At 33.7% G+C, this 26,419-nt stretch overlaps 1 protein-coding gene across 11 annotated transcripts in view; it reads left to right on the top strand.

Moving 5' to 3' along the window:
- The window catches only part of csmd3b (CUB and Sushi multiple domains 3b), a 553,423-nt gene that overhangs the window by 452,643 nt on the left and 74,361 nt on the right, over positions 1-26,419 (top strand). For all 11 annotated transcript variants that reach the window (XM_015357110.2, XM_069195150.1, XM_015357108.2 and 8 more), the window contains 11 exons: positions 2,278-2,402; positions 2,742-2,838; positions 4,183-4,287; positions 5,681-5,799; positions 7,971-8,040; positions 12,052-12,168; positions 12,702-12,911; positions 13,311-13,499; positions 17,913-18,090; positions 21,706-21,851; positions 25,499-25,579. In XM_015357110.2, the coding sequence (XP_015212596.2) occupies positions 2,278-2,402; positions 2,742-2,838; positions 4,183-4,287; positions 5,681-5,799; positions 7,971-8,040; positions 12,052-12,168; positions 12,702-12,911; positions 13,311-13,499; positions 17,913-18,090; positions 21,706-21,851; positions 25,499-25,579 (1,437 nt within the window). The remainder of the gene's footprint in view (positions 1-2,277; positions 2,403-2,741; positions 2,839-4,182; positions 4,288-5,680; positions 5,800-7,970; positions 8,041-12,051; positions 12,169-12,701; positions 12,912-13,310; positions 13,500-17,912; positions 18,091-21,705; positions 21,852-25,498; positions 25,580-26,419) is intronic.

Here is a 26,419-nt window from a genome sequence, read left to right as displayed (position 1 = left end):
CCCATAGATTCTAAAGCATGGCGACTGGTGACCCAGTCCATCCACCACTGTTCAGTGTTCAATGCCCTCCTGGATGAACTATGGCAGGCGTTATTCACCAGCATACCCATTACATATCAGATCACATTATAGAATTAAGAAATTACTTCACGAAATGAATTGAGGGGGGAATATACAGTAGGTAGGCCAGACTGTGTGGGTCAAATGTTGTTCTAATAACAACAATGTCAGTCGAGGCATTGGTTTAAAAATCACATCCAAAGGACAATACATGTACCTGCTCGCAGGGTGTTCTCTGTCACTGTACCGGGGCAATTACAGTAAATTGGAAATTATGGTCCACAATGAAAGGAGCCACTTACCACTCCACCCACATCACTTACAGGTGTTTGTAGACCTGCTGTGTTTACAGATGTCAGCTAAGGTTGCACTTAGTACTTTTATTTTGTTTCACAGTACACTTCATTGTGCAAGCCAGGTATTCTAGTTTATTTATTGCTACCATCCTATTACTAAATCCTAATTCCAGTATAAAACATCCTATCAAGAGCTTGCATAGTGCCTATTGGATACAAAAAGATTAAGACTGGTTATTTTCCTTTTCTGTTGTCGCTAGAAACATTCTGATTTGCATATAATATATCTAGGAGACATTTGCATTTTGTACTATATTCAAACACATTTTCTCCAACTGCTCTGGTTTCCTCCCATTGTACCTACCAAAGAGAGGGTACCCAATTGCTAGGGTAACTGATGTCTCTGAGTTGGTATAAGAGTCTGGTAATGGATGAAAATATCTAGGAATTGTCATTTTCAAATGCTTGTCAATTGCTTTTGCTTTGTTTTGATATTAAGTTCAGTAGGATTCCTTAATATCAAAAAGAGTTTCCTGAATAAAATGGCTGATGTGTTATGATTTCTTCTAACATTAAAATATATGTGTAATTGTTAGCCACTTGCTTGGCAATATTATACATGTACATTTTATTGTGCATGCAATTCAGCTCATCAAAAAATTCTCTTTCTGAACAATCTGTTTTGTCATTAAATTACCTTGCAATCACGCTACCTCACCTCTGGCTTTTTTATCAAAACATGTCAAGTAATGATTGAGCAGAGAACAATGATTTGAGTAAGAAGATTGTGTTTTCTGGCAGTAAATCCCTGACCGGACATATTTCAAGGGTGTTCTACTTTTAACCACAATGTGTATTATCATAATATTGGCTGCTATGAGGACTATGACAGGGTTTACGAAATGGTACTGATCCTTGTCAGAAGTCACCCCATTATTATATCTGTTCTGTTAAGTACACTTGAAAGAAATGGAAATTTCCAGTGAAATGTCTGGGCTTACACCCTCTAGTCCCTAAGATTAATATCCCCCTTTTTTTCTCTATTTTTTCTCTATGTTCTTCACAGTTACAGTTTTGCAATTATTGTAATTTAAACACTGGAATTGATTGGATTATAAATAATTTATAGAATTTACAGTATAGTAATAATTGTAATGCATTATCTCAGTAATCTAAACATGAAAGGCAAATTCATGGGGTGAATGAAAGCCCTTGACAAGTTCCTCATATCAACCCTACAGCCCTATTTTGTCTGTCAGTCACATGAGGCACAACTGTTACCATATATGTGTACAGTTTCCTGAGATGATATTACATAGTAATGGTGTTTTCAGACATGCTTTTTAAATGTTAAATTGCTTTTTTGACCTCCAGATTCTTTGCTTTGCTCTTTTGTATGTTTTATATGGAAATGCATTCATTGCTGCTTTATCCAATAAATAAGATTTTTATTTCTGCAAAAACAGTTTACTTTGGAAACAGAAATTTAGATTCTTTTGCTTCTTCATGCATCTTTTATTTATTAATGTGACAAAACAATATTACTTAATTTCTACTTGTTCTACAAGTAGTACTATAGTGAGTAGTATAATGTATAAATAACATTTTACATACTGTTTGGTTGTACATCTCTTCAATTAATAGGATATGTTACAAATAACAGAAGTGCTATAAAATCTATAATGTCATGATGTATTTTCTTCCTGAAAATGCAGTTTTTAATGAAAGCATTACATTTTTAAATTAAATGACCCATTACCTTTTGAATTACCATTCTATGTCCTGAGTTATTTGTTACGTCTCTGAACCATGTGGCTTTTAAACTTCATCTTAATGTTATATTTCATTTTTTTTCATCAGTCATGTGCTTTATATTACAGGCTATGCTTTCTTATTTCAAAGTTCTGAATTTTGCTTTTAGTGCCCTGTGGAGGAGTTCTAACGAAGCGCAGAGGAACCATTCTGTCTCCCGGTTATCCAGAGCCATATGACAACAATTTGAATTGTGTGTGGAAGATCTCTGTGCCAGAGGGAGCTGGAATTCAAGTGAGTAAGCTTTTGAAGCCTCATGAATTAAATGTACAAGAATTAAAATATTGCTATTATAAAAACTTAAATAAAGGGAATTTTTAATGTCAGATGAATTATGGATTAGGCCAATGTTTAATTTAATATGGAAAGCATTTTGAACTTGAATCATGTTTTCTTGTTCTATTCAGTATTTGTTTTTCACTTGTAGATTTAGTGACTTGGATGTCTTTGGTCCCATAGGAGATTTTTCGATGTCCAACTGTAGTTACTGTTAGTCATTGTAAAACAAACAGATCTTGACTAGAAATTTACATACTGTGTACTGTCTTCCCTTCCTTTTTCCCTATATTCTAGATTCAGGTTGTAAGTTTTGCTACAGAACATAATTGGGATTCATTAGATTTCTATGATGGGGCAGATAACAATGCACCAAGACTTGGCAGTTATTCAGGTAAACTGATGATTATCACAAAGTGTTATGAATGTCATGCACATAGTCATCAAAAATGTCATATGTCAATTTTTAAATCTTCTGTAATAGTGTTAAAATGCCTTTATGTTGTAGGTTAATGGTACAATTAACTATCTTGTCAGGAATATAAGTGTTTCTGGGCATTTAGATTTAAGAGACTTCTCAGCTCCCTTTAAGTTGTTTTAGATTATGTGCACAATCGGAAGATGAATGTATGATGAAAGGGGTTATCCTACTTATATGTGGACAGAGTAGTGCTCATTTAAACAACCTTTCAACTTGTCATTTCCTATTCAAATAGTGCTTTATCATCCACGAAAATTACAGTTTCTTTGGGATGTTTGCTTTGTGATGATTAAGTACCCATCTATTGATGCAAACCACAGATAAAACACAATAAAGCACGTTATGAGTATGGAATTCATTTCTACATTGCTGCCATCAAATGCCTTATAAACCCTTCATTTTGATATTCTTCTATTTGTCTTGTATTATCTTCCTGTCATCCACCAAGGTTGTCAACAGATGTGACATTCTTTCAGCAAGCAGCATCCCCTAGCTTAAGTTCTACAGAGATTTTCATTGGCTCTTTTTTAATAATAAAGGCTGCATCTTGGGTCTCACAATGCTACTTTCTTAGTACATCCTAGGATCTATTTTCTGATCATACCTTACATTCACTTTTGGAATCTTTTGTATAAGAACATAAAAGGGTGACCTACAAAAGAATGTATAATTATGAAATTATATTGTTGTTATTGTATTGTTGCAGAATCCAAATTAAGATAACTGATCGGAAAAAAATAGGAGCATTGAATGACTTTGTGTTATGTTTGTTTTCTCTACTTGACTAAATGTTATTCACAAAAAATGAATGGACATTTTTAAAATAACAGGGAAGGTACAGCCAAAGTTGTCATCTTGCTCTTTATGTGGACTGAAGTTACAGTAGCTGGCATGTGCAGTGCACTTCTGACATAATTGTGTGTGTTTCTAAATTCCCATGCCAAGTCAAAGATTTGCAAAAGATTAATGTAATCATGCCACAGAAAATGTCCAATTTGGCTCTACACAAGAAAATGTGTTGACAGTTGTATTCGAGCAGCTGTGGTCAAAATTACAGGAGTCATTATCATACTGAATTCTTGTGTTTTGTGTATGGTATTCTATCCCATTTTCAACCTCCTAGCATTGATACAGGAAGCTGGAAATTAAAAAATATAAAAACTATTAATAAAAAACACATTTTAACATTTCACAGGCATTTCATTAAATTATAGTTTTATGTAAATGTTTATTAACATTTTTGTTGAACTTTTTTAGGGACAACAATACCACAACTTTTAAACAGCACATCAAATAGCCTATACTTAAACTTTCAGTCAGATATCAGTGTGTCTGCTGCTGGATTTCATCTGGAATATACAGGTATGCTTACTATTGAGTCTGTATTTATTCATTGTCTAAAATCTATGGATTAAATAAAAGTAATCATGTCAATGTATTAAAAAAATCAAAATATACAATAATAATTGTGTAAACTTAAAACAGTGAGTCACATTAAATTCCTTTGAAAGAGCAATACTAAAATGAACAAATGTTTTTTTGACTTTCTAGATTTTTGCAATGAAAGAATATTAAGTGAATTTTAAATTTAAAAACTTAAATCGTGCACTGTACATAAAAAAAGTTGGCCTAAAGCTTTTGAAACTAATAGGCAAACTGATGTGCAGAAAACGTTCTGTTTGCCATAGCCATGCACAGACAGCTGGTGAAGGCAACAATATCTTTAAAACTGATCATTTACTGTACACCTTGGAGTACTTTAGAAGGATGTCTCCACATTCAGCAACATGAAATATTTCCTTGAAATATGCTGTACAAAATTGAATGAAAGCATTCACAAAGTTTGTACAGTACGGTACATCTTTATAACAACTCAGACAATAAATTATATTATATTGTTTATCATTTTGGAATATTTAAATACATATATGTAATTATCAGGTATTTTTTGCTATGTGCAATATAAATTTCTAAGCTTTAAGGGGTGATAGTTTAATTCTAGAGTAGGTCAGGAATCAAAACAGCTGACTGCATCATAATTTTACTGATTTATGTCTTGCTTATCTCTATGTGGTTTGCCCAAAGAATATCTTTGATATGCTTTTTAATCTTCTGGGTTTCTAGAGAGAACAAGCTTACAGTCCTGACTATAAAGATTATAAGATTCTTTGCCTCTCACTGCAGTGATTTTACACTGTCCCTACTTAAAAGCTAAACTGTTGAAAATAACCTCTTCAGCATGAGAATCAGCTTTGCTGTTTGTGCACCCAGGGTGTTCCTACATTCTGCTGCAGAATCTGTTATTCAAAATTATTCCTTTAACTCTGAAAATCAATCAGTATTCAAAATTAAAATTTGTACATAAATTAATGTTCAAGGCGTTATTTCCCCTCATATATCAGTGTAGGCATTCTAGTCATGCATAAATGATAATTTTGTTTGGAGAAATTGCATTGCTTGTAGTTAGATTGTTGTTGTGTAGACAAATACAGTAGATAGCCATTTTTATAATCTCACATCACAACTACGCTTTTATGTTTGCCTTGTTAGCTTCTGGAACATGCCTACCTATCCAACTACACACTCTAATACAACTAATACAGTATATATCAAAATAAAAGTTAAATATACATCTACAGTACATGCATTATACATATCAAATAATAAATAGACAATACTAATATACATACAGTATGTACAAGACAGGTATTAAATGTACATGGATTGTGAAATCCTACTTTTCCTCTGTCTTAAGCAATAGGTTTAGATTCCTGCCCAGAGCCTCAAACTCCAAATAATGGAATAAAAGTTGGTGACAGATACATGGTTGGAGATGTTGTATCTTTTCAATGTGATCAAGGATATTCTCTACAGGTAAGGAAATTATTATTTCATCATATTTTGCCTGTTATTAAGCAATTTCCAGACATATCTCTGAGAGCTTACAGCCTGTGTTGAACAAAAGTTCACCCACAAGATTTTAAGGAAAATATTTAAAGACTGAGGGGAGGAGTTGGTTACTCTGATTTATAATGTTGAATTATTTTTAAGAGTAAAGCTGATAGACGTAAAAATTAAATAGAATAATTTTAGTTTCCTGCCAAGACAATAATTTTGACAAATATGCACTTGTGCACTAACCTGAAAGGGCTGAATGGTTGAACTGGAGGATTCTCTGACTAGAAGTCTGTTATACCCATACTGTATATGGGCTGCAGCAATTACGTCTTTAACTGATTCTCAAATTTTGTAGCGAGATTTTATTCCACATTAAGTTTTTTGCTAAAATATAAGAATCCTAAGCTGATTCTATGTAAGTTTTCATGTACTTGTTTCTGTTGGTTTCTTGATCAGTGTTCTAACAGTTTGCTTATTTTTCACATTATTAACTTATCATTAATTATTAATATACTTGGTTCCAACATCCTTGTTGCTAAAATGAAGATATATAGGTTTTTAGATCCTTTAACCTAATTTCTAGGACTAGGAATCATTTGTGTTGCTCCTTCTGGAACTCTTTCTACGGTAAGGTATTTTTGTGGTATTGTTAACAATATATCTTAGTGGTACATTTTAAAGCATGAAAATCCATTGCTCATTTGAGCATTTCTGAAAAATTAGAGACTGAATCAAAAGCATTTTGGATATTTAAATGTGTTGTTCTATTATACGTTTTTGAGTTTTCTCAGTTATTCTTCGAATATCAATATTTTACACCTTCAAGTTTTGCTATCGGTAAACTATCGGTATTAGCTTTACAAATACCAGAAATAAAACTCCTTGGCCCAGAGTTTCCCATTTCAGTTCTATTCTCCTTCTTATGAACTGACATTACATTTACAATTCTCCAATTTGTGGGTACAGCTCCCATGCTTAATGAGAGTTGAAACATACTAGCTAAGGGCCTATGAATAGCATCCCTCATTTCCTTAAGTATGCCTGGAGTCATGCCATAAGCCACTGATGATTTATTGGCTTTAAGCTGTACCAGCCCCTGTAGAACTTCAGTGTCAGTTATACTGAAATTATCCAATACTGATAGAGTGCCTCCTATAACATGGGGCATGTTATTAATGTCAACTTTTGTAAAAACCTGTATGAAATGTTCATTTTGCAGGTTTGTGATTTCTTTATCTTCTGTTACTGCTGTTCTCTTTTTTTTCCAACTGTACCTTTTGCTCAGTGTGCTTCTTTCTATTTTTACATCTTGGACTAGTTGGCCTTGGTTGGCCCATATACTGTAGATTCGATACTGCCTGTACCCTTTTGATTCAGTTTTGTAGCTAGCAGGTTATTTTTAGAATGTTGTCCCATACCTTTACCCCTTCTCTTCTGCTTGACTTTCTGAAAAACTATAATGATTACTTTATATTAATCCAAACCACACTTCCATTTTTCCTGTAATGTCATTGTTACCTGTTTATGCAGTAACTTTGACATTTAAAGCATTTAATAGTTAATGCTTCTAACATTTAGGTACAAGCTTTTCCGAATGGTTGGATTACTCAGTTTGTTCTTAGTGTTGCCCTGAACTTTCATTATTCCATAAGAAATGGAGCTCATGTACCACATATTTTAGTTTTAATATTCCTCAACTAATCTATGCATATGCTTCCTAAACATATGGGCACTCCTCCAATTCAAGAGCATCGTGTCCTGTTTGTACAGGTTCCATTTTCCTGGTCACACATTTGTTACAGGTAGAATTTCTGAGAAAAGAGCAGTAGATATTCTGTTCCTGTTTTTGTGTTTTAGCTAAATCTTTATAGTATCTACCTTAACCTACAGTAAGTATATGATTTGTTCCAGCATGTACCATGACAGCTGGATTTACCTTAGTTTTGGCCAGGAGTCTATCCAGAAGCTCACTTTGTTGGAAATGTAGAAAACTGTAACTGTAACTGGAAAATCTACCTTGAAAAAGACAAATGCCACTGAAATTAGTACAAATAATGTATAATAGTATTTTTGAAGATATTCTAAAATGATTTGATTGGGATAATTTCATATCTATTTAAATTATGTTTTTATTTTTTTATTTTAAGGGGAATACCTATATAACCTGTATGCCTGGACCTGTAAGAAGATGGAATTACCCTGTTCCACTTTGTTTAGGTACAGTATGTGCTAGTGTTGATATGTTGTTGGCAAAGGTAAGAGGTGAATTGTTCTAACCATTCTGGTTTCTGTTGTTGTTACTGATGCTTGCGTAAAGGATTATAACTTAGACAAAGTAAGGGACATATTTTGGTCACAGTCATGACAAAAGCGTACCTGGTTGCCAATCTCAACACAATGACAAATTATAATTTACACTGCAAAGCAATTTTGGAAGCACTATTCTGCACAGGTTTCTAACATTTGCAGTGCTAAGTCATTAGCATTTCTTAGATTTTTTTTAAATATAGCATTTGCATTTTAAGAATTTATGGCTGATGAGGAGAAAAAATATTTGCATAAAGCTAAACTTGGGAAATGGAAACATTTCATAGAAAACAAATTAACAAATAGCTATTTTTAATAGTAGTAATTCAAAAGAGGCCACTAATGGTTTAAGTTTTGTCATGAATTTTGAATTTTAATTTTTAAAATAATAAGGAACAACTGTCATTTTGGTAATGAAAACAGCAGACATTTAGAAATTTAGAGGTAGATATTTTAGATATTTAAATGGTGGAATGACCTACAGTATTGCTTTTTTCTTCAAGACTTGAGTTTCAGTATGCAAGTGAGCACTTAAACCAAAATGGAACTCCATTTCTTCATTGCAAATGGAGATAGTGTAGCACAATCTTAAGGAAGCAAGGAACTAGGTAACAGCTCTCTGTTTCTGTATCCTAAGGCAACTACTTCAATGCAGTCCAGCTGTAAATCTTGAAGAGCTAAATTACACTGATGAATAATTTAAAAACCCTCTGCTTACAGATATACATCTTTAATAAAACAACACTTAGAAGTATTTTTTAAGAAAAATCATTAAATGATAAATAAAAATAATAAAACATTAGCAGTATATACCTGAGAGCTTGTCTAAATGTTATATATGTGTAAGTATATTTAGCAATTGAAGCAACAACTAGTATTGAATAGAAGAAAAATAAGTGCAATACTCCCATTAAAGACTGCCATATTCTTCATTTTAGACTGAAAGTGTGTCTTCTTGAACTGTTCCTTGGTCTACCTCAATTTTCACATACAAAATACATCTGGAACTCTGCTCCCATCAAATAAGTTCTTTGATTTGTGTTGAATAGCAAATTGTCATAGGCCACCTTCATTTTGTTTCTGTGGTTTTCATTTTTGTTGTAGGATTGCAGATGGCATAGATGATTGAAATTCTTTCTGACTTTTAGTTTTTCAATGGCAAGAGTTTATCCCCAAATTGTCAAAAATGTTTTTCCTGAACAGATCATTTGAACATTTGCTTGTACTAACTAGATGACCTGTGGGACCAGCTCTTTATACTGTACCTTCCAAGTGAACACTTTCAAAATTCAATTCTGATCAAAGGATTCCCACTTGTCTGTATGCGTTTTTTTAAATTCACATTTGTTCCCATGTCACATTTAATTTTTTCTTCTTTGTCTCTGTTTTATGCTGAATTCAAGTCATTGCTGCAACCTCTGATCCCACTGACTAAACAGCCTCCCATTTCATGCATTGAACCAAATCATCCACAAACCTCATGCCAATAGATATCTTTTAAACACATAACACCATTAAATCTGTGAGCACTCATTTCATCATCTTTTGTTAAACAGATGATGAAGCCTTATTGAACCTGGACAATAGCTACTAGCACCAGCTAAATGTGTTCTGTAACATTTATATACAGAATGGTCTTGTAGAATTCTCTTCATATTTTATATTAAGCTTCCCCTGGTTTAGTGTTTGCTTGAAGACACATTTTATGGCACTTGTACCATTATGTACAAGTGACCAATATGATAGCCAAAGAGAGTCAAAATTATTTCCTCCAATGGAACTACTGAACCCTGAAGAAAAAAGGGTATCACTAGAATTGTGAAGTGAATTGAGCCCACTGACTATTTCCTCCCAAGCACTGTATATACCATAATGCAAAAATAGCATTCCTTTTAACCTTTAAAGTTCTGCAAATGAGTATTGTTTTCATCATTCTAACACTATTTTTATGACTGTATTATGAAGTTTTGAAATGTAATAACAAATTTAAATTTGATTTCATGGTCACATTTTATTGATGTAGTGGGGTTCTTTCCATCTCCTGTCTTCCCCTTAGCATGAAGGAGAGAAATGAAATGGCCTTAAAATTACTTTTGGGAAAAAAAAGCTTATTTATAGAACAGCAAGCAGACAAAGAAGCAAGCTGATGCCAACTGCATGATCACAAATCGGAGCCTACGTGGCGGGGCAAATTTTAAATGGATAAAAATTACAAGCACATAAAAAAAAAACAATTAATTCTGCAGCATTATAGTGTGAATGATTATAAAGCTCAATAGCTGTTAAGTTTTCTGCTTTGCAGACAAACCTGTGGTAGTGTACTGATGAGAGATTTCTTCACCACAGCACTAGAAAGGTGTATGCAGATTTTTTTGGCACCATTGCAAAAAAGGTTTTAGGTTCCATAATGATTATTGAAATTAAATATGAAATACGCCTCATTGCATAGACACTGTGGTGGACCTTCATTTGGCCTGTTGACAATGACAGTGGTCTTTAATAATAGAAAATATTGCACAACCCTTGTGTTTCTGTTTCCTTTATCCTGCCATTCAAATCATATTAAGGCAAAAAAAACTGTTGTTAATTATTAAAATGATATTTAAATACGTACATATAAAATGACATCATTATCATCATTATGTTCATCACAATCAAATGTAATGCATAATTTAATGATAAAAAATATTACACAACCCTTATTTTTCTGTTTCCTTTATCCTGCCATTCAAGTCATATAAATACAAAACACATTGTTGTTAATTATTAAAATTATATATAAAATACATACTGTACATATAAAATGACATCATTATCATTGTTATGTTCATCACAATCAAAATAGAATTGCAAGCAGCAATGTCCTGAAATTTTCAATGTCTCATATCCTTCAGAGCCCAGCTGTTCCAGTTGACTTTTTCTCCTTTATATCTTTGCTGAACACAATGACCCTCACTAGGTCATGTAGAATGCAATGGATGGATATTTAATTAAATACGACAACTATCATTAACATGATAACATGAACTCTACATTCATTTCAGTGGGCAGCTAATTCACACATGAAATACTTTACTGTATCAGATGCACAGCTCCACTAATTCTGAACCTGTAACTCAAGAGATTTTTCTTTTTTTTAAGTTGCTTACATATCATCAACAGTAACTTCTTAGTTAGGTCACATACAATGTAACAAGCCCTAATACTTAATATTCTAGTTTTTTAACTTTGGATCAAACATTATAGGAAGATTCATAAAAGCGTTGTTATCAAATCATGCAACTAAATGCAGGCAAGGCACATCATCAAAAATTCAAAATATGTACTTCACTTCAAGTACATAAGGGAGAAAATTTAATTGAAAACTACAACACCTTGCCAGAAGAAAACATTTACTTTTCCAGCTCCCTTTCCAGTTAAATTATTAAGCATACATTTTTGGGTTATTAATAAATTACAGCATAAAATAAGTAACCACAGTATGTAGGCACATTAGTAGATGAGTGCGCTGTTTTAAGGATTCACTTATTAAACTTGTGTACTTCCTGTCTGTAGCATTCAAAATCTTTTTTGGATTCTGACATGTTTTTTGTTCATTCAGGAACTTTTTCATAGTTAACATTTTAAACATAACTGTTGTGAAGACTGATGTTTCATTTTGTACAGTACTTTGGTTTATATTTTGTATTGGTAGTTCTGGCAGATAAGCAGTGCTGAATATTCCCACCAGAACAAGACAGTTGCTTTGTAACATTTTTTCTTTCTTTGCACTGCATCAGAAAAAGTGTTGAGAGCAAATGTCCTCTAATTTCCACATTCACTTCAGTCAGCTTTGAAAGAAATAGTAAAATTGGAGTTTTGGTCCATTTACAGTATTATGCAATAATAATATTTACAATATTTCTGTCATTTTCTACACAGCCCAGTGTGGAGGCTCAATGACTGAATTCAGTGGTGTCATTTTAAGTCCTGGGTATCCTGGCAACTACCCAAGTGGCTTAGACTGCACATGGACCGTAAAACTTCCTATTGGTTTTGGTATGTACTGTATATGCATGTATATTTAGAAAACTACATTTACTGAATGCATGTTATCAGCATACAACTGTACAACCACATACACTGGTAATATAATTATGTCAGGGATCAACTGACTAGATTTCAGAAGCTAGGTGATCCCAGGATTTAGGTGGTTAAAGTCAAAATCTTATTATCTAGATACAATGAAGTGCAGGAGGTTATAAATGACAGTTTAAATAATAACAAACATCATTTGATAAAACATAAGAGAATTAAAGGAATTTTATGGCGTAGTAGTTAGGGCCCTGGACATTTATCTAAAGCTAAAGTCCCAGGTAGAGCACTGCTGTTCTATCTTTGAAGAAGGTAATTAATTCAGATTGTTTCAGTAAGGTGCTCTGATGTTTAAATGGTACAAATGCAAGCAGATTTGGATAGACAAATTAATTGAATCAGTTAATAAACATATTTCATAAGTAGTGCTGGAGAAATCAGAAAGCTTAACTTCCTCCTATTTTTCTTCTTATACTGCATGTACCATTATTCCCCAGGTATTCATCTCCAGTTTCTGAATTTCTCCACCGAGGCTATCCATGATTATTTAGAGATACGGAGTGGATTGTCAGAGACAGGCACCGTGATTGACAGGTTCAGTGGGCCTCAAGTGCCAGATTCCCTTTTCAGCACCACCCACGAAACCAGCTTTTATTTCCACAGTGACCATTCTCAGAGCAAACAGGGATTTCACATCATATATCAAGGTCAGTTTTGAGTATATCACTCTTTCTCTTGTGGCTCTGCGTTCTGTTTAAAGTATATTCAGCATGCAACAGTTCATGACACCCATCAGTTCCTCCAATATGTAAAACAGTACCAATGAAAGCACTATAGAAAATGCAATGGGATATTTCTTTTTTTATTTCTTCCTATATACTCATTTTTGTCAAGACGTCTCATGGCTAGGATAAAATCTAAATTCACACGTAAATACACACATAAGGAGTTGTTATTTTCCACTGCAACAGTTGATCAGAACCTTTGCAGAAGCCTTAAACACAACAGAAGTGGGAGACTTTTAAATTTATGTTTTTGACATGGATGTTCATGAATACACTGAAGGATTTTTTTTTTAACATTGATGACATTTGCTAATTCTGCAGCTTACCAGTTGCAAAGCTGTCCTGACCCCCGCCCTTTCCGAAATGGAATTGTGATTGGAAATGACTTCAGTGTAGGAATGACCATATCCTTTGAGTGTCTTCCTGGTTATTCCCTGATTGGAGAGGCAGCATTAACATGTCTCCATGGGATCAGCAGGAACTGGAACTATCCTCTACCTAGATGTGAAGGTATGAATCTATCTTCTTTCTTCTCTTCTGATTTTATCTGTAAAGAGTATTACAAACTCACAAAGAATACAAACACTTACCACAAGGCAGTAATTTTATCAAGGTTTATTTTTAAAGATTTTAAATACTAAGTCTGTGGAATTCAATACCTGATTGTAGTGCTAAGTGTGTATGCTTAGCACTACAATCAGGTATTGAATTCTAAAGGCTAAGTCTGACAAAGAGCATTGAAATTCAAATTCCCCAAGTCACCAGAACTGCAATTGTGAAAAGCAGATCAAAGGTCAAAGACCTTTTTTTCTGTAAAACTACCAGGTCCTGCAATACCTCCAAGACTCTAATGTCCTCCTTGGGGTATAGTGTCAAAATATCAATAATGCAACTTCTATCATTACTGAAACATACAGTATCTCCTTTGAAGTATTTGCTGTATGAATGACCAGACAATGAGAAACAAGCACTGAGAAAGAAAAATCAAAATATGAATGTTCTTTTTATTCTACAATAGTTTGAAAATCAAAATAAGTTGAAATAGAAGTCTTTGAAAATAAACAGCAGTCAATGTGAAACAACTGCTATGCATTCCAATGGCAAAACAAATGGCTTAAACAAAAGACCAATTAGTTCATTTATAAGTATTATTCAATACATTTTTTGCCAGCATGTTAGGATCTGCTCTTTTTAATCAAATACAGCTGTGCATGCTGTGACACAAATGCTATCATGAAAATGCCCAGGTAACATTTTTCTAAATGGTGATGATTTTAGATAAACATTAAAAAATTAAAAAAAAGTTAAAAAATACTCAAAATAAAGCAATATTTTACTTACTTTCACCTCTTCTTTTCATTTGTAGTAGTTCACTACAAGCAACTACTAATTTATACACATTTATAAATTATTTCCATAATGTTGTTAGCTACTGTGCATCACAGGATTCATTTTTCTCTCTTGTAATACTTTTGTGCTCAGCAGCCCACTCTTAATGCTATGGGGATTTGTCTGAATATCCTTTATCCATAAAGACATAAAGTGTATAGACCAAATTTAAGATTTGAAACCTGAAACAACACATTCAACAGTTGTCTGCCCCTTTAGAAAGTAAATTGCTGTATATGATGTATCTGAAAACAAAAATAGAACATAATAGAATAAAAATAACTTCAGAGATTATTCCCCCCCCCATCCAGAGCTAAGAACATAAGAGTATTAAAAGTAGAAATTATTCAACTTGTCTTGCTCTTTAGGTTACTAAAAGCTATTGAACAGTTTGAAAGTACTGTACTCAATTTCTTAAATGTGTTTTTAGTCAGTGCTACTTAGATTTTGTAGTATTAACTTCTTTCCTTCATATAAAGCTAGATTTTTTTCCTAAAATATATTTTTGTATTAGTTTTTTTATATTTGTATCTTTTCTCATTAGGAATGAAATTTCATCAGGCACTACAGTTAGGTATTGAATTCTGAAGCCTAAAGGAATGGCAATCCCCTTTGCAAACTTGTCTTCACAACATGTACAAAATAATAACAAGTGAAATGTAATCTTCCAATTACTTTAAAATCCACACAATTCATTTCAATCTAAAAATGTATGGGTTGTATATACAGTAGATGTTAAAACACTTTTGACTGTAGATTTAAAAGTGTCAGTTTAAGCTGGGATTGTTTTAAAATAGGCTTTAATATTGTTACAGCTAGATGAGGGGTCAACATCTAACCAGTATCAACATTTGCAGTTCTCTAGGCTTCAAAGCAAGGAGTAGGAGCTAAAGTGTTTGCTGAGCTGCAGGTGGTCTGAAAGACATTGATCAAAACGAATTTCCTAGTTTACCTTAGTTAATTAACTTCTTGGTAAATCATTAAAAGTCATAAAGCTCATTAAATTGAATTGAACAGTACAGAAACATAGGATAAAAGACTGTAGTTGCCTGTCATATAGTATCCTCCAGTTTTTCTCCTCCAGAAGTGTGCCAGATTTAAAAGAACTGTTGTGCCTCTAACTACTGTAAAGTATATCAACTGCTCTGGTATATTCTTGGCATACTGTATCTATACAATTTGGGGGTTATAATTATTTATCTTAATTATTGATTATCCCTCTCAGTATTATATTTTCTTAACCCACTGTATTGGTAACAATATTTATTATGGTGTTCTAAATAAAATGTTATATAAAATATGTCTATGGTTATATTAGTTCTAGGTTCACCAGAAATACTATTAAAAGCTGTTATGTTCTTATTTTTTTAGTCATTAAAATTCTGTTATTGTTAAAGATTTTCTTAAGATTTTAGAGGACATGAATGCGAATAAAGCATTTGTATGCACTATGTGATCATTAAAGCAAATCCATGCATAGTCTGGCATTCCTAAAAAAACGTTTCCCCTTATTTTCATAAATAAAGTAAAGCAATTGCTCATACTTCAAGACACCCATCATTGGTAGGAGGAAGTCAGTTCCTCCTAAATGTAAAACACTTGCAATGGTACGTACTATAGCAATACAATGAAAGAATGAATTGAGATATTGCATTAATGTAATATTTGAGCTGCATTTAAAGTGAGATTTTTTAACCTCTAAAATTGTAAGATTTACTACATTTTACACTATTTTTAGAAGTGAAAGGGAACTCCAGAAACCACAGATTCATTGTATTGTATACCTGGTGTGTGCCATGTCCAACAGATTCACAGCTTTACTGGAGATGGATCTGGGTCCTAATAGATTGGAGGAAAAGGGACAATTGAAGGGCTCTCGGTAACTCAGAAGCCCATTCTAGATTAAAAGGGAAGGAGTGAAACTGAGACATTCATTTAGTAGACGATGTAGTGTTCCAAAGCAAAAGGGAGTCCTCGTATAATCTGTTTCCTGCCAGGTGCACAAAGACCTCCCTATGTGAATAGGCTTATGTAGGAAAGGGTAGGCTGACAATTCTGCAAGACAAATGTACAGATTTAGAGTTTAAAGATACTGTTAGAGCAGAAGGTCTGCAATGAGCTTCTTAGATCTCTACAAGTGTCAAGTGCCAGCTAAGGGAAGCAAGAGGCAGTACAGGGATTATACATGGGGCTAATGGATTGGTTTGTAGAAGACAGGTTTAGGTTTATGGGGTAATGAGGATCCTTCTGTAATAAGATACACCTACACCAGAGCACTGCCATTGGAAACTAGGCAGGACATTTATAAAAGGCCACCACTGGCTTACAGTACCTGTTTTGTCATCATTAGATCTTATGAGAACAGAAAAGTTGCAAGAAACAGTGAGGAAACACTCCATTACTAAAATCTATTAGAAATATACTAGAAGCACAAGGAAAACACAAGAACAAAAACTCTAAATTACTCAACAGAAACTGTGACATAACATTGAGTGGATGACAAAGATTTACATAAAATGATCATGTACAGATTTTTGACAAGACGGTAAGGATCAAATAGGTGGTGCAAACTATTGGGGATTACATAGTATACAGTAAATTGGCACTCTCAAAAGATGCCATAATTAAATCAGTTCAAAACCCATTACTTTGAACTTCTTGCTGGAGAATTTGTAAGAGATGGGAGCACTAGCTAGGAGGCATTTACAGCACAATGCTCTCAAGGGGACCTTGGGATTCACAATGGAAGAAAGTATGAAAGAAGAATGAGGGTTGTTGTTGTTCGATCTAGTAAGATTTCTTTCATTATATTTTTGGTTAAAGTAGAAAACAGGAAGAGAAATATATTTCATAAAAACGTATCTTCTTTCCCAGATATGAGGTGCATAGCTGGAGTACATTAGCATCACATCACAATGAGATAACAGGGAACAGGGATAAAGGGAATGGGATGGTCTCAAACATTTTCCTGTGTTCTTGAATGCTATAAAAAGTGTAGGTGACAGAGATTAAAGACACTGTAACCATAGTCAGTTTGACTGCATGTTCTTTGTAAGTGTTACTTTTTGGACTCAACAGGCACAGTACATCTCAAACATTTTCCTATGATCTTGAATGCTATTTTACTGTATGTGTGTACCCAATGTGTGTGTATATAATAAACTGTATGTACATACATCTCTTTCCTCTATCCACTACAGCAAACAAAGGTTACAATTAGCAAAATGCAGTTTATATTATATTTAAGAACATATTTGAAGGCACAGAAGAAAATAATACAAATGCAAAGCACAATAGCTTACAAAGTGCATTATATTAGCTCATATGTTTTAGAGGATGAAAACTCATAAATGTTCCCTTTTAAAGCATGAACTTCTACTTTTTTCAGAAGTCCAAGTAAGTCCAAGTAAGATGGTTGAAATAAGACAAAGGAGATTCAGAGGGACGTTTTTGTTTTCAGCATTTACAATGAGGATAATAAAAGGAAATGTTCAAATGACTTCTAACAATACATTTTCTGTATTTGCACCAAAGCTCTCTGTGGGGGAAATATTACAGCAATGAATGGTACCATTTATTCACCTGGACATCCTGATGAGTATCCAAACTTCCAAGACTGCATTTGGAATGTCAGAGTTCCACCCGGAAATGGCATATATATAAACTTCACAGTCTTACAAACAGAGCCCATTTATGACTTTATCACTGTATGGTAAGTAGTTGCCTCTCTTTTTTTCATTGGTATTTCATTGGTATGCCAAGATCAAGTATTTTTTTAATCGCATACTAAAAAAAAACGCATTTACAATTCCTTAATGTTGATGGAAAGCTCAGAAAAAAACAGTTTGTAATTTGTCAGACATTTCTTGTTCATTTTTAAATTCTTAATGAATTAACTTGACAATTGCTGTGTACCTTTGATATCTCCTGATGGGTAATTAAAATAAATATGGTGGGTAGCTGCGTCAGCATGCGTAGGCTGCAAAGGAACAAGCAATAGGTTTATTCCATGCTGAAAAAAAAGAAAAGAAAAAAGAAAAAAAAAAGAAAAGAGAAAGAAACTAACACCTGAAGAAGGCTCCATGGCTGAAACGTTGTGTTTTCTTTTTTCTTTTTTTTCAGCATGGAATAAACCTATTACTTGTTCCAAAATAAATAAAGTATGCACATTAATTTGTGAGTGCACACAAGATGAAATCCCTATCTTTTTAGATATTTTCGTGCAATAAGTATTTTAATCTAAGATTTCCAAAATGCCTTGGTTTTAGAACTGATGTACAGTAATTTGGCCACTTCCCTAAGTAAATAGTCTGTATTTTTATATATTTATATATTGTTTTTTTGAAAAAATGACCAGTAAAATGCCCATTGTTTTTCAAATGCCTGCTTAATAGATAATGCAATGCTACAGTATACGAACATATAAATGTAATACTACATGAATTCATACATAGCATACTGTATTGGCTTATGTTTTATATATCTGATTTAACATGCTGATACCTATTCGTTTAGTCCATACTATCTTTGCTTTCCTGAAAATTTTTTGAATTGTAAAAATCTGCTCATGCTTTGTTCTTGCTAACCAGCTTGCTTCAGGAAACAAAATCTGCTTTTTAATTATTGTGACTGGGCCTAAAATCTGTGAACAGTCTGAGCTGGAGATAATAAACACACAGCGATGTGTTACACTGAGTTAATCCTCCCCGATGATCTATCAAAATGGGTAGTTAATTAGTTGTGTCCTCCCTTTAGTTACCATGGCAACGGTTCTGGCCATTTCAGCTTTAAAGAAAGTCCTATTATATGTTTCAAATCAATTTTAAAAGGCTGCAGTGGAGAAATACTTTATATATTATTAATGCATGAAATGAATGCTAGCTTTCTAAAGTTTAGGACTAATCTTTCATGTCAGCTTTCAAGGTGTTTCAAGATTAACATTTAGTTGCTGGAAAAGACACTTTCAAGCAATTGAAATAATCTCTTTAATTGCTGTGGTAAAGCTCTGTTTGAGCTCTGTTTGATGTCAAATAGAAGCATTGTGTATCTAAACTGCCATCTGATATGTGCCATTTCTGAAATATATATCTAACTCCGAGGAAAAACGACACTGTGGAATATTTTGTCAGCTCGATCCTTCACTTTATTCACAGCAGAAATGCTTCTGCCCTTTTATAAGAATGAGATCAGAATTTTTTCCTGCACAGTTGCTGCCTATTTCTATTCAAGTATGTGCTTCAGAAAAGTACAAAATGGCAGATGGATTTCCTATAGCTTTTCTAGTGACAAATGTAGATGGTCAACACAAGTTTGATTGCATTTTTTCTTAGGTGACAGAAGAACCTAGACATTTCTTCTTAAGATAGCTTTAAGAATAAATGGAGTACAATGTCTTGAATATATTAACAAAATAAGTATTTTGAAGGAAGTTCACATCAATCATGAATGAGTAATGTGAATTTTACTGCATATTACATTTTTAAGAAAGTTGTGCTCTTATGTGATATTGATAATGTTATTGCATGATGCATCCAAACAAACAAGATTTTCTACATAAAATGAAGTGCATTATGAATGTGTTTCGATTCTTTGCTTTTGTGGAATGTGACATAATAGTCTCATGCTGCATGAGCAAACTGCCCCTGTACAACAAATAGGGTCTTTGTTCTTTTTATTTCACATGCATGGCCCTCATTGAAAAGTGTCTATTGAAGCAAGCAGTGATTATATTAGAAATCATTGTGAGCATGGTTCAGGAAGCCATTCTTCAGGTTAGTTCCACTAAAGCAAGAGTGGACACAATGAATTTCACATTTGTCACATTTCTCATCAGATACGTATATTTCATTAAATGCTTCTCTTCTGTAATATTCTCTAAAGCTGTATGATCCATCCAAGAGTAGGAATTGAATAGCACCCCTGAATGGAAAATAAGCTTGTATCTAATTTAAATGTGCACTGGACAACTAAGTCCCAATTTCCCTTTGTTTCTCCAGAGGGTATATTTACTTATTAATGGTGTTTCCAGTCCATCAGATTTCCTGTGTGTGATACACTGGCCACAACACCTAAATAATGCATGTCCTACATAGGTTGAAATCACATTATTGCCTGTCAGCAGAGCTTGTGAAGTGGTCAAAAGTTAAAGGAATACATTGAGACCTATAATGCTCATCAGGCTGGCAGCTTCACAAAGTAATTTCTTGTCACTCTATTTAAAAACACAATCCTCATAAGTGCATGACATTTCTTTGTCCTTAATGTGTACCTAAACTTTATTATTTGTCTCTTGGTTGTAGCTTGTGTGCTGTGAATGAAATGGAACATGGGTGTGATTTTGGCTATCCTCTTCAGGAATTTGGATATTCAGATCATACCATCCCAGTGGATATGATTTCTCCCAGTAAAGTGTCCTTGTTTAATGACAAATACACTCCATTCTTTTATTACATTTGTTTTTCTTTCATCTGAGGAATATTTAATTGAAGATTATAATGGGATTTATGGAGAAAGGCAAATCCCAATTCCCACCAATCTCAGCTTACTATCAGTATGTTCCACCTAGACCATTCTATCACAGAGCTTGTCATGCTGATACCACTCCATCATACCCATCAATGCTGCCAATGCAGTAACCCTTTGGTGTATCACAGGGGGCTCTGACTACCTTGTCCATATGGCCAGGTTGTCGTTTGTCAAGCCAAACAGCTAAAAGCTAAACATATCTATAAACGCTGTCTTATTTGCAGTTACATTGGGGTATGTTTGTAATTCCTGATTTAATAATTTGTTGTCTTGCCTTAGAATAATAGGAAATGTCCTATTGTGGAAAACTATTACAATGGGCCCTTTGTATTTTATGTAAATAAAGTCTCCTTTGAGTGTGTGGGATAAATCACAGGGTTATGTCAATAGTGGACCTTGGTTCTAGCTTTCCAGGGAGATACATCCAATTGAACAAATGCTACCAGTTAGGTGAAATGGAGACAGCTGGGGAATCTATGTCTCGCACGGCACTAGCAACCCCTATTGCTGATGAGCTGCCTGGATGCATGTGATGTTCTATGTGTACTGTGTCAAATCTCCAAACAGCAGTATACAATTGCTCTTCAGTGCGCACTCTGGGCTCAGTGGTGCATACATATTATCGCAATCTCTCTCAGGCTGCTGTGAAAGTGAAATGTGTACGGAGTTGTAATTATAGTGGTAAGTTGGTTTGAAAATCAAAAGGTTCAAAAGGCTGTTCTGTACAAAAAAAACACAATCATTTCCTATTATTTGTGTAACTGCTGCTTAAAATTCCATTTTGTTGTTTTTCTCACTTTAGGGATGGACCAGATCAAAACTCTCCACAGATTGGACAGTTCAGTGGAAATACAGCATTAGAATCAGTCTACACCACATCAAATCAAATCCTCATCAAATTTCACAGTGATTTTAGTGGAAGTGGATTTTTTGTTCTGAGTTATCATGGTGGGTATCGAATGAATATTGGGTTAAGTGAGCTTAATTTTATTATACTCCTATTTTTGATAACTTTCCAGTTTTCAGTTGATCAATTAGTGAATGTATAGGAAACTGCATTACATACAGTAGTGTACAATAGTACACTGCTATTCTACTAACACTTGTCATTGTTCTCCTCTTTTTACTCAGTTTTCCTTCTTTATGCAACAATACAATTCTTTGGCAATCTTCAACTGATGTTTTAACCATTGTGTTTTAAATTAATAGATAAACCTGATAAATCTGTATGTTTGTAATATAAATGGTAGCCCTTTATCTCTAAGGATGTATAGAAAGGAATACATTTTGTTAATGATGAGGAACACAAAGCCAATAGTCACTTAGATTTAATTGTTAAATATAATGGGTTTGTTACAATAGAACTTTATATATTGACTGATCACATACAGTATGCTTTATCTTGAGTTGCTGTGATAATTTTTTATTATCATTAGTTCTTATAAACTCTTCATATATTTCACGAGCCATTTGAGTTGTGCATCAAGAACATACTAAAATAAAATAAGATACACCTCAGTTTAATTTAATTTTGCCTAGTTACACTTGTATGGATAAAAGACTAAAAAGCGCATGGATTACCCTTCTTCAAACATGCACGATGAATTCTAGTATAAAAAAGATAGCAAGGCAAAACACCTGAGCTATCAACTGTATATCCTTCATCATGAAAATACCTTCATATCAGTGCCACTATGTTGTTATCAAACAGCCAGACAATACACTACATTTATTGTAGTCTAAAACTGAATAGAGAATTTGCGTGTAAGGAATTATGATTTACCACCCTACTTAAATCTGAGTTCACTGTTAAAATGATGTTATTGATTTGTTCTGAGTAAATTATTCACTGAAAAATAAAACATTCACATGCAAGTGCAGTGTTTACTGATTCCATTCCCACTAATGGATTTTATTTATTGTTAGTTACCCATTTGTGAGTATACATGTTTTAGTATTTTTTTGTTGTTGGAAAGTTTTTTTGGAATCATGTAGTTTCCAAAAGCAGTGACTGGAAGAATGTATTTGGACCTTGGTATTTTTCACAAGGAAAGGTTATATAATTTTTTTTTTAAAGATATGGATGATTTCACATTCTCAAACATTTTTCTGCAAAGGCTTTAAGAAAGCCAAGATATCTTAAGTACTGTATGTGCCCTTGGCTTGGGACAAAAATGGTTTATTCCTTCAATAATATTTAACACAACAAATTTCAAAGCTGGACTTATGTTTGCTCTGGAACATTGCACCCTAGAGGAGAAGAATTTTGGCAAACGAAATGAAAGAAAAGTATAGTGTTTGAAGAAGTAAGTAGGACTCAAAAAGCCATAAGTTTTGCCAACAGCAAAACACGGTGGGGAGGTGATTCTGTATATTCACAACCCATAGTTACAAAGTGAAAGGTCATGCTTCCGAATAAAGTTCAGGACAGGAACATCAAATAATCAACATTAAGGAAGGCAAAGGAAAAAAAATCTTCATATATTGTTTTCAAAGAATTAAAGTGGCATGAAAAAAATAATTAAAAAAAAGCCTTTACTTAAAGGTTACTTAAAAGGTTCACCATTCACCATGCAGTTTGAAAACTCATTCTCATTAAGACACTGTGAAGCAAAAGCAATATATAACATATATATTATGTATGCCTTGCATAGTTATATATGTTTGTGTATGTGTCTTGAAAGTGTCAGAGAATATATGGAAGAAATTGCTATACAATTCAGGAAAGAAATATCACCCTGCAACTCACACCTGGCAAGCCACTGAAGCTCAGCAGGTGTGAGCCTGGTCAGTACCTGGATGGGAGACCTCCTGGGAAAAACTAAGGCCCCAGTATAGTAACGGGGACAATATACTGTAAACAGGCGCCGTCCTTCAGATGAGACGTACAACCGAGGTCCTGACTCTCTGTGGTCATTAAAAATCCCAGGGCGTTTCTCGAAAAGAGTGGGGGTGTAACCCCGGCGTCCTGGCCAAATTTCCCATCGGCCTTTATCAATCATGGGCTCCTAATAATCCCCTTCTGTGAATTGGCTTCATTACTCTGCTCTCCTCCCCACTGATAGCTGATGTGTGGTGAGTGTTCTGGCGCACTATGGCTGCTGTCGCATCATCCAGGTGGATGCTGCACATTGGTGGTGGTGGAGGGGAGTCCCCATTACCTGTAAAGCGCTTTGAGTGGAGTGTCCAGAAAAGCTCTATATAAGTGTAAGCAATTATTATTATTATTATATGCAAATTAAAACATATTACTTTCCCAAACAGATATCTTTTGTCTTAATTTTCATTTAGTAAACTTGGATGTTTACTAAAACATATTTGGTTTGTTGCGTGTTTGATATTATGCCAACCTAGTTTGTATTGCAAAAATCATTCGAAATTCGGTTTTATGCATGCATTGTGGAAGACTTGTTGTGATGCTAAAAGTTTTTTGTTTTGTTCCACAAAGAAAGGAAGAGTTTAAAATCTTGATATATGATATAATTTCTGATGATGTCTTCCAATGCCATACGTTGATTTCTACACATAAAGATAGCATAATTACAGTTTGTCAGTTACTAACACAAGATATACTGTATATTATTGTTAAATTCATTGATCAGTATGATAATGGATCTAATTAAATGAAACTTGCCAGCAGTGATTTGGAGGTTTCATTGAAGATAGCTGAACTGTTTACAGATTAATTATGATATGAAATAAACCTTCTCCATAACTTTGCTTGTTGTGAATACTTAAATCAAATATTCATATAATCTCTATACAACAGAAATAAATCTATACATGACAGTTTAAAGGAACTTACCATTTTAAGGAATGGAGTAAATTGTGAAGGGATTTGATTGAAGAACTTGAAATCCTCAGAGATACAGTAGGTATGTCCATAGCCATCCCAGAGGGTCAATGTATTTCAATGGAAGCACATCTGCATTTAGGTCTATGCCATTAGAGTGTTATATATAACTAGAGTGTTAAATGTATCTCTTGCTTTCATTTTAGTTAATTCACTTACCTGCTTGTTAGGTAACAATAACATCTTATAATTCACTAAAAAATGTGTAAGAGAGTTTAAGTAGTAAACTACTATTGAAAAAACTAGTAAAATCTGAAGTGGACTAGAGCTTGTCCTCAAACCCTTGAATTGAAGACTGCTAAATAACTAGTTTTCTACTTTGCTTACTCACTTAATTATACAAACATTATTAATAAAATAATGTGCAGAACCAGTGTTTATAATTTTATAGAAGTGTTATTATTTCATTGTGTCATACAAAAACAAATGGATTTTTCTTCCTATTGTTTTTTTGTATTGTATACACTATAAGTGTACTCATTCAATGATAAGGGGTAGTTTTGCAGACACTTTAGCAGAAGTCCTAGACTTGTTTACCTAAATTGCGTAATATTTGGGGCTTGTGAAAACATAGGTAAAAGTTTTGTGTACTCCAGAGCGAAAAAGTTCCAGAAATACAACTTTGAAATATTCAAAAAATCTGGGGGGGCAAGACAGTGGTGCATTGGTTAGAATTGATGTGTCACAGTGCTAGGTCCCTGTGTTTAGCTCCAGAACTTACATTTTTATTTGCTTTATCTAGCTTATCAACTGCGGGTGTGTCAGCCTCCTCCTGCTGTTGCAAATGCAGAAGTACTGACTGATGATGACGAGTTTGAGATAGGTAATGTGTATTTTTCTGTCATATCTTTTAGTTACAGTAATAGAATACCATGTAAATTGCCTCTATATTGGATAGAATATTTCACAAAAGTATTTTTATGCTTTATAACTGTCAATTTTCTCATCATTTGATCTTAATCTGATCTTAAAAATTGTATTTTTCCTCTTCCTTTTATTTATCTGAAGTAGGTGGCTTTTAAACACTATCTTGATTACTTTGTTTTGTTTCAGGTTGGTTAAACACACTTTAATCCACTTTCACTTTATTATTATTGTTTTTTTTTCTTAATTTTGCTCTTTCTCTTTTTGAAATTGTCAGTTTGGAAAACTGAAAGAGTGTATGTTCCTTGCAAAGCCTTAGCCTTTTTTCTTGTCTGTCTCAGCTACCTAGTTTCTCTGCTGTAAAGGTATTCTCTCAGCAGATGTTTTGAAAAATGTTTTTAAAAAGCAATAAGAACACATACTGAAATGTGAGTCCCTCAACATAGTTATACATAACCTGCATATCCTGTTGCTATGGGATACAAATGAGGTATGCCTTTATGGTAACAAAGATGGATTCTTATAGCACAGTAAACAGATGGCTATGAAATGGTCTCTATCTGTTTATGTAATGGCAACTCGGGCATGGTCACATCTGGCAGTCCTATGGGAATATACACTCATTTATAATGCAATAAACCAGTGGATAGACTAAAGAGAGATACTCTTTATGAGTCTTGTGATACAGATGGAGCCATCTAGGATACAAGAGGTGTGAGTTGGTATACCATGGTAAACTTGGCGCTATCAAGGACAGCAACTTGACTTGGCTTTCCTTATTTTTTCAAAAAATGAGATG

This window comes from Lepisosteus oculatus, chromosome 10 (assembly GCF_040954835.1).
Source record: "Lepisosteus oculatus isolate fLepOcu1 chromosome 10, fLepOcu1.hap2, whole genome shotgun sequence".
Taxonomy (NCBI): domain Eukaryota; kingdom Metazoa; phylum Chordata; class Actinopteri; order Semionotiformes; family Lepisosteidae; genus Lepisosteus; species Lepisosteus oculatus.
Note: the sequence above shows the minus strand (reverse complement) of the source record. Positions and strands in the feature narration are given on the sequence as shown.